The sequence below is a fragment of the Oncorhynchus tshawytscha genome, linkage group LG03 (genome assembly GCF_018296145.1).
Source record: "Oncorhynchus tshawytscha isolate Ot180627B linkage group LG03, Otsh_v2.0, whole genome shotgun sequence".
NCBI lineage: Eukaryota > Metazoa > Chordata > Actinopteri > Salmoniformes > Salmonidae > Oncorhynchus > Oncorhynchus tshawytscha.
This window is the reverse complement of record NC_056431.1, coordinates 32,567,755-32,580,063: the sequence shown is the minus strand read 5'-3', so window position 1 is coordinate 32,580,063 and position 12,309 is coordinate 32,567,755. Positions and strand designations below refer to the sequence as shown.

At 42.8% G+C, this 12,309-nt stretch overlaps 1 protein-coding gene across 4 annotated transcripts in view; it reads left to right on the top strand.

Annotated features, from left to right (window-relative positions):
• Positions 1–12,309, top strand: part of LOC112234558 (dachshund homolog 1) — a 260,077-nt gene that overhangs the window by 161,511 nt on the left and 86,257 nt on the right. For all 4 annotated transcript variants that reach the window (XM_024402737.2, XM_024402760.2, XM_024402751.2 and 1 more), the window contains exon 3: positions 10,425–10,577. In XM_024402737.2, coding sequence (XP_024258505.1) covers positions 10,425–10,577 — 153 coding nt within the window. The remainder of the gene's footprint in view (positions 1–10,424; positions 10,578–12,309) is intronic.

Below are 12,309 nucleotides of genomic sequence, written 5' to 3'. Positions count from 1 at the left end.
CAGCTGAAACTTAACAGTTGCACAACATCATACAACGTACTGTCCCTGGGTACTTGAACACAAATCTTTACAGGTTGAGAGCTTCAAGTTACTTGGTGTTCACAAAAACCAACAAACGAACATGGTCCAAGCACACCAAGACAGTCGTGAAGAGGGCATGACAAAACCTAGTCCCCCTCAGGAGACTGAAAAGATTTGGCATGGGTCCTCAGATCGTCAAAAGTTTCTACAGCTGCACCATCAAGAGCATCCTGGTTGCATCACTGCCTCGTATGGCAACTGCTCAGCATCTGACCGTAAGGCGCTACAGAGGGTAGTGCGTACGGCCCAGCACATCACTGGGGCCAAGCTTTCTGCCATCCAGGACCTCTATACCAGGCGGTGTCAGAGGAAGGCCCCTAAAAATTGTCAAAGACTCCAGCCACCCTAGTCATAGACTGTTCTCTCTGCTACCACATGGCAAGTGGTACCGGAGCGCCAAGTCTAGATCCAAGAGGCTTCTAAACAGCTTCTACCCCCAAGCCATAAGACTCCTGAACATCTAATCAAATGGCTACCCAGACTATTTGCATTGTCTCCCCCCTTTTACACCGCTGCTACTCTCTGTTGTTATCGTCTATGCAAATTCACTTTAATAACTCTACCTACATGTACATACTACGTCAACTACCTCGACTAACCGGTGCCCCCGCACATTGACTCTGTACCGGTACCCCCCTGTATATAGTCTCGCTATTGTTATTTTACTGCTGCTCTTTAATTACTTGTTACTTTTTATTTCTTATTCTTATTAGTATTTTTTTTAACTGCATTGTTGGTTAGGGGCTCATAAGTAAGCATTTCACTGTATAGTCTACACCTGTTGTATTCAGCATTTCACTGTATGGTCTACACCTGTTGTATTCAGCATTTCACTGTATGGCCTACACCTGTTGTATTCAGCATTTCACTGTATGGTCTACACCTGTTGTATTCGGCGCATTTGACTACTACAATTTGATTTGATTTGATACATGGTCCAGCATAGCCACAATACAAGAGCCAGTCAACAATTGCAAGGTGTTTAGAGGACCACATTGGAAATGAGTGTTTTAACCCTTTTTATATGTCATCCTCTGGGTTTCTTGTCCTCTTAAATACTGTTTTTAACTGTACAACTTGTGTAGAAAACCCTTACAGTGCTCTTGGACATTTTCTCTCAGCCCTTTCTAACTCACAAACTCTGGGAAACCTCACTCTGCAGAGAGCGGAGATACTGGGGAATGGGTTTTCCTAACTGTGTTACTGTGTCACTATGGACTCATAACAGGTTAGGGTTCAGTTTGTATATATGAATTGTTCCGTATGTTTTAAGCCCTTACAACTATGTAACTGTATGCTTATACATGCCTTATCCAGTCTTTATATGCAAGTAATTCATACATGGGTACTAGCCAAACTGAATATCCTGTTTATTTAGCCTCTTGGCATAGTTTTGGGCACAGTACATTTTCTAGGCCATGAAGAGTAGTCCTTCCATTGTTTGAAAGTGTAACCCAAGATGGCTACCGGGTGGTCACTGTTACGCATCCAGTATGGCCGATCGGTGATGTCATCTCACCCGGTCACTTCCTCATACAGTCCTAGCCTCTACCAAGATAGCTGTCTGTTTACTTATTAGCATTGTTAGCCCATAGCATGCTACCTCAAGCCGCTAACTTCTGATACCCTGTATAGTTTGTTATAACGGCCTATAGCCTGAGGCATACTAGCCTGTATCCTAGCCTAGTGTGCTAGCCTACAGTCATTGCCTATGCTTACTATTTTATGCTATTTCCTGCTTTGGCCTTTTAGCACAAACTGTTCTTACTGTATAGCTTACTGTGTTAAGCTACTACAAGGTACTGCTAATGTGTATATTGTATAATATTCTAGCTCACTGCTAATGTACACAGTGTGTTTATGTATATATTGTGTCCTATGTCATGCTCACTTGTCCAGTGCTATTAGCCGCTACATGCTAATCCCTAGTCATTACATTGTGTACATTACAGCTATTATTCTTACATAGCAGTGCTAGTACTCATAGCATATGTTACATGCTACATTGTTATTAGCCTGCCACCAAAACCGATGCCACGACGGACATCCCTTCACACTACCAGGTCAGTGCTGGAACTAATCCTGCCTCCACGTTTCCTGCCGTCAGTCCTTCCAACGAGCCGCACCCAGTTCCGTCTAATGTGCTTTAGTCAGCCAACCCAATGACATAAGTGCAGCCAGACCAGCAAGTGCCCGAGCCTGCTCCACAATGGCTGCCCAGGCCCAAGTCGTCCCAACAGCCAGCCAAGCACCATCCTGCACTCCAGCCGGTGCCACTACAAGCATCACCTGAACCAGACAAGCCTTTGCCAGTATTGCATTCTGCCCTGTGACCAACAGAGCTCCAGCGAGCCGAGATGTCACCAGACACTGGGCGAAAAGGGTCAACATCAGGGGATATCTTTATTTATATACAGTACCTGTCAAAAAGGTGGACACACCTACTCATTCCAGGGTTCTTCTTTAGTTTTACTATTTTCTACGTTGTAGTGGTCCTGATGTGCACTGCCGTCCTGGAGGACCAGTCCGGCACTATTCTGGACCCACTAGCCAACTCAGCTCCAGTCCTGGGTCCAATACAGGCCCAACACCATCGGCTGAATAGCTGGGTCCAGAGCTGGGTCCACGGCCCTCATCAGCCCATAAGGACAGACTGATGCCGTCGCCCAACCTAGCTCCAGCCACGGGTCCGGTGCCTGTCCCTATCCTCGGCTCATCAGCTGACCATATCTGGGTCTGCCTCTGCCTCCAGACCTCTATGCCTATCCAGCCACTGTAGGAGAGCCTCCATCTGAGAAGTACTCTCTCCCCTTTCCAACCATGGATGCCTGGCAAAATTCCGTGTGACGGCCTCCTCCAACAACCTGGACACCTACAGCGGCACAGACCGCTCTGACTCCTGCTGCACAGACTTAAATCAAAGACACTATGGACAGACTTAAATCAAAGGCACCTCTTCCCCCACTGCCCACTCCACACATGCCATTGAAGGTGTGGTGACATAATGAGACAGGATTTCCACAGTCTTGGTGCCTTACAAATGCCATTGGACTTCACGGGGCAACTACTGTTAAGGTTTTCTTCCGTCGAAGGAGAGGAGGACCAAAATGCAGCGTGGTTAATTCGATACATCTTTAATGAAGATGATACAAGAACAATACAAACAATAAACGTGAAAACCTAAACAGCCGTATCTGGCGCAAACAAACACTGAGACAGGAACAATCACCCACAAAACACTCAAAGAATATGGCTGCCTAAATATGGTTCCCAATCAAAGACAACGATAAACACCTGCCTCTGATTGAGAACCACTTCAGGTAACCATAGACTTTTCTAGACAACCCCACTATACCACAATCCCAATACCTACAAAACCCCAAGACAAAACACACCACATAATTAACCCATGTCACACCCTGGCCTGACCAAAATAATAAAGAAAACACAAAATACTAAGATCAGGGCGTGTCAACTACAGAGGACACACATCCACGAGTGTGAGAATTTGAGGTGAAAATATACCTTATACATTTTGTGGCAGCTGTATAAAATCCTGTCTAAATCCCTCTCTCTGGCCCTGGTACGAGACAAGCTTTTACGACTCTCCAGCCCCAGCAGAGGCTACCATCCACTGGTCATTCACACTTCTGGCCCTGGTCACTATTGCTAGGAGTTGTTGCCAGGGGTCTTTCCGGAACACTCCCAGTGACCTTTGATTGGGACACTTGACCGCCCATCACCACCTTTGGCCCTGCCCATCTGCATCTCCTCAGGGCATCTGTCCAGTAGACATGTGGATAAGATCTTGCTCAGTATCCAGCAAGCAGTGGTAAAGTGAGGAGATCTCTCATAAACCTCTGCCCTGCACTTCACACAGCTGGACCACTCACCAATGGACCCTTCTCTCCTCCAGTAAATAGAATTTCTTGGTCAAGGTGTACTGTCTGATATGCTGTTATGTGTACTTTTAAAGATGCAGTCTGGGATCTTAAGCACAACAAATTCAAAACATGCTGTACGAATTGGATTCGTAGCATTTCATATAAATTGCAAATTATATACAGTTGAAGTCATAAGTTTACATACACCTTAGCCAAATACATTTAAACTCAGTTATTCGCAATTCCTGACATTTAATCCTTGTAAAAATTCCATGTTTTAAGTCAGTTAGGATCACCACTTTATTTTAAGAATGTGAAATGTAAGAATAATAGTAAGAGAGAAGGATTTATTTAAGCTTTTATTTCTTTCATCACATTCCCAGTGGATCAGAAGTTTACATACACTCAATTAGTATTTGGTAGCATTGCCTTTAAATTGTTTAACTTGGGTCAAACGTTTCACGTAGCCTTCCACAAGCTTCCCACAATACGTTGGGTGAATTTTTGCCCATTCGTCCTGACAGAGCTGCTGTAACTGAGTCAGGTCTGTAGACCTCCTTGCTCGCACATGCTTTTTTAGTTCTGCCCACACGTTATCTTTGGGATTGAGGTCAGGGCTTTGTGATGGCTGATCCAATACCTTGACTTTGTTGTCCTTAAGCCATTTTGCCACAACTTTGGAAGTATGCTTGGGGTCATTGTCCATTTGGAAGACCCATTTGAGACCAAGCTTTAACTTCCTGACTGATGTCTTGGGATGTTGCTTCAATATATACAGTGGGGCAAAAAAAGTATTTAGTCAGCCACCAATTGTGCAAGTTCTCCCACTTAAAAAGATGAGAGAGGCCTGTAATTTTCATCATAGGTACACTTCAACTATGACAGACAAAATGAGAAAAAAAATCCAGAAAATCACATTGTAGGATTTTTAATGCAACTTTGGATGCAACTCAGCATTCTTTATCCTCCAAACACGACGAGTTGAGTTTTTACCAAAAAGTTATATTTTGGTTTCATCTGACCATATGACATTCTCCCAATCTTCTTCTGGATCATCCAAATGCTCTCTAGCAAACTTCCGATGGGCCTGGACATGTACTGGCTTAAGCAGTGGGACACGTGTGTGTTACTGATGGTAGGCTTTGTTACTTTGGTCCCAGATCTCTGCAGGTCATTCACTAGGTCCCCCCGTGTGGTTCTGGGATTTTTGCTCACCGTTCTTGTGATAATTTTGACCCCACTGGGTGACATCTTGCGTGGAGCCCCAGATCGAGGGAGATTATCAGTGGTCTTGTATGTCTTCCATTTCCTAATAATTGCTCCCACAGTTGATTTCTTCAAACCAAGCTGCTTACCTATTGCAGATTCAGTCTTCCCAGCAAATCTTGCTTGTTTGTAGGTGACCAAATCCTTATTTTCCACCATCATTTGCAAATAAATTCATAAAAAATCCTACAGTGTGATTTTCTGTACCTATGATGAAAATTACAGGCCTTTCTCATCTTTTTAAGTGGGCTGACTAAATACTTTTTTGCCCCACTGTACACATAATTTCCCACCTCATGATGCTATCTATTTTGTGAAGTGCACCAGTCTTTCCGGCAGCAATGCACCCCCATGTTACGGTTTTCTACCGTTGAAGGAGAGTCGGACCAAAATGCAGCGTGGTTAATACGATACATCTTTAATGAAGATGACACACGAAAATACAAAACAACAAACGGAACGTGAAAACCTATACAGCCTATCTGGTGAAATACAAAACACTGAGACAGGAACAATCACCCACGAAACACTCAAAGAATATGGCTGCCTAAATATGGTTCCCAATCAGAGACAACGAGAATCACCTGCCTCTGATTGAGAACCGCCTCAGGCAACCATAGACTTTGCTAGAACACCCCACTAAGCCACAATCCCAAAACCTACGAAAAACCCCAATACACAAACACACCACAAAATAAACCCATGTCACACCCTGGCCTGACCAAATAAATAAAGAAAACACAAAAATACTAAGACCAGGGCGTGACACCCCACATGATGTTGCCACCCCCATGCTTCACGGTTGGGATGGTGTTCTTCCGCTTGCAAGCATCACCCTTTTTCGTCCTAACATAACGATGGTCATTAAGACCAAACAGTTCTGTTTTTGTTTCATTAGACCAGAGGACATTTCTCCAAAAAGTATGATCTTTGTCCCCATGTGCAGTTGCAAACCATAGTTTGGCTTTTTTATGGCAGTTTTGGAGCAGTGACGTCTTCCTTGCTGAGTGGCCTTTCAGGTTATGTCAATATAGGACTCATTTTACTGTGGATGTAGACACTTTTGTACCTGTTTTTTCCAGCATCTTCACAAGGTCCTTTGCTGTTGCTCTGGGATTGATTTGCATTTTTCGCACCAAAGTACATTCATCTCCAGGAGACAGAACACGTCTCCTTCCTGAGCGGTATGACAGTTGCGTGATCCCATGGTGTTTATACTTTCGTACTATTGTTTGTACAGATTAATGTGGTACCTTAAGGCATTTGGAAATTGCTCCCGAGAATGAACCAGACTTGATTTTCCCAAGAAGTTACTCAGAGGCACTGAGTTTAAAGGTAGGCCTTGAAATACATCCACAGGTACACCGCCAATTGACTCAAATGATGTCAATTAGCCTATCAGAAGCTTCTAAAGTCATGACATCATTTTCTGGACTTTTCCAAGCTGTTTAAAAGGCACAGTCAACTTAGTGTATGTAAACTTCTGATCCACTCGAATTGTGATACAGTGAATTATAAGTGAAATAATCTGTCTGTAAACAATTGTTGGAAAAAGTACTTGTGTCATGCACAAAGTAGATGTCCTAACCGACTTGCCAAAACTATAGTTTGTTAACAAGAAATTTGAGGAGTGGTTGAAAAACGAGTTTTTATGACTCCAACCTAAGTGTATGTAAACTTCCGACTTCAACTGTTTTTACATAATACACAAAAAATAAGGACCTGTTTTGACTTGTGAGCGCCACTTTCAAAACTACTGGCTGAAATTATACAAAAGAGTGTGAGCATCACTTTAAGTGTTCAGGCCAGCAATAGAGACTTTCCCTATTAGTCACTATAGGCCTTAAGATGGCTGTCATTTTGTTGATGCACAACCCAAGATGGCTGCCCCCATGGTCATATTGTAGAGCAGGGGTCTTCAACCTTTTCTTGCCCTTGGACCTCTGGCCAGGCAATCCGGCGACTGAAGGACCCCCATCATATGTTTGCAAGACATGTTTTGGATCTGGTGAATGCAACACACTATTACAGCTTATTGTGAAATAGACACACATTAGGCACACAGGCACACAAAAAGTCCACTTTTTTGTGTGTATTACACCATTTTCAACCCCAAGGCATTTTGTGTGTATTACACAAATTTCTTTCTTCATAACGCATAGGCTAGCTTGGTGGCTAACATTAAGCTAGGCTAAGGGTTAAGGTTAGTGGTTAGGTTTAGGGGTTAAGGTTAGGGTTAGTTAACATGCTAGCTAAGTAGATAAAGGGTTAGGTTTAGGAGTTAGGTTAAAGGGTTAGGGTCAGGGAAAGGGTTAGCTGACATGTTAAGTAGTTGCAAAGTAGCTCAAAAGTAGTAAAGAGTTGCAAGGCAGCTAATTAGTGAAACAGTTATCCATAATGAGATTCACACAACCTTTGGGTTGCTAGACGTTCACATCCACCCACCCATCCTCCCTGACCAACCTCCCACGTATTGTTTATGTATTAAGTAACATACTGTCTTTATCTGTGATTGAAATGCACTGTATACAAAATTGTGTACTGCACAAGAAAACATTTACTATTTCGTGTGCATGTCACAAATTTCCAATAAGCAATTTGTGTCTATTCCACAATAATCTGTGATACTGATTTGGTGAATGATAATGGCAATGACAAATAATCAACATTATAAAATGAATAGATTTGGTAGATAGATGTTCATTCTAATGACCTCCCACAATATACACTGAACAAAAATATAAACACAACATGTAAAGTGTTGGTCCCATGTTTCATGAACAGAAATTAAACATCCCTGATTTTTTTTTGTTGAAACTCACAAAATTATTATTTCTGTTATTTCTGGACTAATTTGTTTACCTCTCTGTTAGTGAGAATTTCTCATTTTCCAAGATAATCCATCCACTTGACAGGTGTGGCAGGTGCACCTTGTGCTGGGTCAGTAAAAAGGCCACTCTAAAATGTGCAGGTTTGTCTCACAACACAATACCATAGATGTCTGAAGTTTCAGGGAGTGTGCAATTGGTATGCTGACTGCTGTAATGTCCAACTGAGCTGTAGCCAGAGAATTGAATGTTTGTTTCTCTACCATAAGCTGCCTCCAACGTCGTTTTAGAGAATTTGGCAGTACGTCCAACTTCTTCACCGGTGGGTTGTACATACCCACAGCTGTTGACACTGTGGGTTTGTACAACAGAAGAATTTCTGCACAAACTGTCAGAAACCGTCTCAGGTAGAATGCAGTTCGGTGTCGTAATGGCTTCAGTGGGTAAATGCTCACTTTCGATAGCCACCCGCCACGCTGGAGAAGTGTGCTCTTCACATATGAATCCCGGTTTCAACTGTACCGGGCAGATGGCAGACAGCGTGTATGGCATTGTGTGGGCGAGCGGTTTGCTGATGTCAACATTGTGAACATGGTGCTGGTGGGGTTATGATATGGGCAGGCATAATTTACAGACAGCGAACAAAATTACATTTATCTATGGTTGAATGCACAGAGATACCGTGACGAGATCCTGAGGCCCACTGTCGTGCCATTCATCCGCTGGCCATGTTTCAGCATGATAATGCATGGCCTGATGTCACAAGGACCTGTACACAATTCCTGGAAGCTGAGAAAAATGCAGATCCTCGTTTGAATACCCCTATTCGAGAGGCCTACTGTTCACACATGAACGTAGTCACCTAGCATGCTAAAGCTATGCCCAGCCGCTAATTGTATACTGCATATATAACTGTGCTCTGTAGCCTAGTGTGCCAGCTGCTGTTGTACATATTACTGTGTGCTATGTTAGCAATATTTGCCATATTTGCTAATGTTAGAATGTCAGTTGTGCTCCTACATGCTGTGCAGTGTATTACACCCGCCAGCCCATGGACTAGCTAGCATGCTAGCTCATTGCTTTGTATATATTGTTCCCTTTGGGTGCTATGCTCGTTTATTAGTCTATGATACAAGATGCTGTATGATGCCTTGATGTAACATTGCCTATTGCCATAGCACATTGTGACTGCATAGTTATCTGGTATGCTATTGCTATCATGTACATTCTCTATTGTCATTATACAGTCACTAGCCTGTTATTACCACAATGTAAAAACATTCTCTGTATTTCTCTCTCTTGTAGAAACCACGACCACTAATTCCCTCCTCTGTAAAGTTGTGCATGTGTGCCTTCCTTGGGTTTGGAGTAAAGTGTGAATTGTATCCTTGTCTCCTGCTAGTCATTATCAGTCATTTTATCGGGACTCTGGGACAGTTGTACCTATACTAACCTATTTCGGAGCCCACCAACCAACAGGTGGCTCCCTTCTTTTTTTGGCCTTCAGAAAAGCCATATACACTGATAGTACAAAACATTAGCAACACCTTCCTAATATTGAGTTGCACCCCCTTTTGCCCTCAGAACAGCGCATGTGCACGTGAATTTGTATACAGGTCCTCACTCACACAAAGACATGCATGCAGATACCAATGCAGGTAGCAATACATATGCAGATGCACACCAGCACAGACACACACACACACACACACACACACACACACACACACACACACACACACACACATACTTAAGCAAGGTGAGTATCAGAGTTAGAAGATCTCATCTACATTGAACCAAAGCTGTACATTTGTATAGCTGAATGACACTTTTTCCATTTATTTTACCCTAAATAAAATGTATCAATCAATCAATGTTTTATTCAATGTTCTTGATGTATACACTGTACATATTCAGTATGTGATACACTGTATGTATTCATGAATTGATCTCTTCTTTTTTTGGCCCTCAGACACGCTAGCTTGTCCACTGAGTGTACAAAATATTAGGAATAACTTCCTAATATTGGGTTGCACCCCCTTTTGCTCTCAGAACAGCCTCAATTTGCCAGGGTATGGACTCTACAAGGTGTCGAAGTCGTTCCACAGTGATGCTTGCCCATGTTGACTCCAATGCTTCCTACAGTTGTGTCAAGTTGCCTGGATGGCCTTTGAGTGGTGTACCATTCACTATACACATTTTAGTTATTCATTATGTATTAATGATTCATAAAATCATTCATAAGATATTTAATATAAACATTTAAATAAATCCTTCAAAAAAGCATCCAACCACTGCTCTAGACCAACTAAGTGTTGCATTCTAAGTGTGTATCTAACCGTCCTCTCCGGTGTGGTGTGTTAAGGGCTGACAGCGGCAGCGGCGGCAGCTGCCAACGCGGCCATTGCCGAAGCCATGAAGGTGAAGAAGATCAAGCTGGAGGTGATGAGCGGCTACCACGGCAATACCAACCAGCATGGGGCAGACGGTGAGAATGGAGACGTCAGCTCCAGTGTGGGTGAGTCAGTCATTGTGCCCTTCGCACACACACACACACACACACACACACACACGCAAGCGTACAGGTGCATACAGGTCTTCACACTCACACGAAGACATGCATGCAGATAGCAATGCAGGTATGAATACATATGCAGACGCACACAACGGTACAGACACATAAATAAGCAAGGCGAGTATCAGAGTTTGCAGATCTCATCTACATACAGCTTGTGTTGAACCAAAGCTGTACATTTGTATAGCTGAATTCCACTACAAGCCACTACAAGCTTGTATCCAGGATGTATCACAACCGGCCGTGATTGGGAGTCCCATAGGGCGGCGCACAATTGGTCCAGCATCGTCCAGTTTTTGCCGGTGTAGGCCATCATTGTAAATAAGAATTTGCTCTTAACTGACTTGCCTAGTTAAAGGTTAAATAAAAAATAAAACAAATAATTAAAAACAGCTCAAAGATACTCTCAAGCTAAGGTACTGGATTCCAAACATACCTATTCTCGCCAGTGTGGAGCAGAGTGTAGACAGTTCAGAGAATACAGGTTCAGTTGAAACATCTACAAAATATCCTTATATGTTCACTGCAGTTCTAACTTGGCTAGTATATTAAGTTGGATGTCTATAAAACAATTGTATCATTATTTGCATTTGTCCACGTCTCTGTAATGCAATGGTACATTCTATCTGTAAAGTATTTTTCTCTACTGCGCTGTAAAATCCCCCGCCTTCGTATCCAATCTAAAAACAACACAGACATTGTTAATACAAAGTTTAATCCATGAACACTGTATCCCAAAGCTATTAGCCATAAACTCAGTCTCTAATTTATTTTATTTAATCACAGCAAGAGCATTGCTTTTTCAATATGTGCCATTTCAATTAATTATTAGCCCACAAATGCAGACGGATTTTGCTCATATCGCCACCGAGCCACTTAGCGTATTGTGGAAAATTATAATATAGTGTTGAATTATTATGAGCCCATTACAAATTATAGGCTCCATGTAATCCCTAAAGCTTTGATACACTAAATAGTGTTTTCGATTCACTTACTCTTACTAAGTGTCTCGACAGAAGTACTTGACGCTGTATATTTGGGTAAAAACAGGATGCTGTCACTAAGCAGATTGAACAAAGCACAATTCATGAGCTCTGAGGTCATCAATCCCCAAAAAATGAAAACGGGTCTACGACCAATGAGAAAACGAGGCTACGAGGTCACCGAAATCAAGATAAATGGGAATAAGAACAGCAAGGCTACGGCAATGGAGCTAATAAGAAACTGTTTTATCTTTTTACAATTTAAATTGTAACCTTGAGCACACGGCCAGCCAGCCAGCAACACATAAGAAAGCACTCCCTGAAGAATCATAATTCTGTTGAAGAGAGCAGCGGTGTGTGTGTGCGCGCGTGCGTCTGTATGCATATCTGTGTTTATTTCTCTTGATATGCGTGTGTGTGTGTGTGCGCGTGCATGTGTGTGGATGGGTGTGTGTTTGTGTGCGCGGGTGCGTCGGTCACGACATTAGCTCCCTGAATGAAATATATGGCGGGGACGCCTCTCAGCCCCATCCACAATCAATTGGATTATTTTCCTTTAATATTTACTTCCAGCGATGAGTTGCTCGTGTGCATGGTGATGAACAGTCTGCCACTGGTGTTTGAAGGTGACCTGTCACTGCGTATGGACAAATCTCTCTCGCAGAAATGTAGAAAATAAATCATTAGGGGCT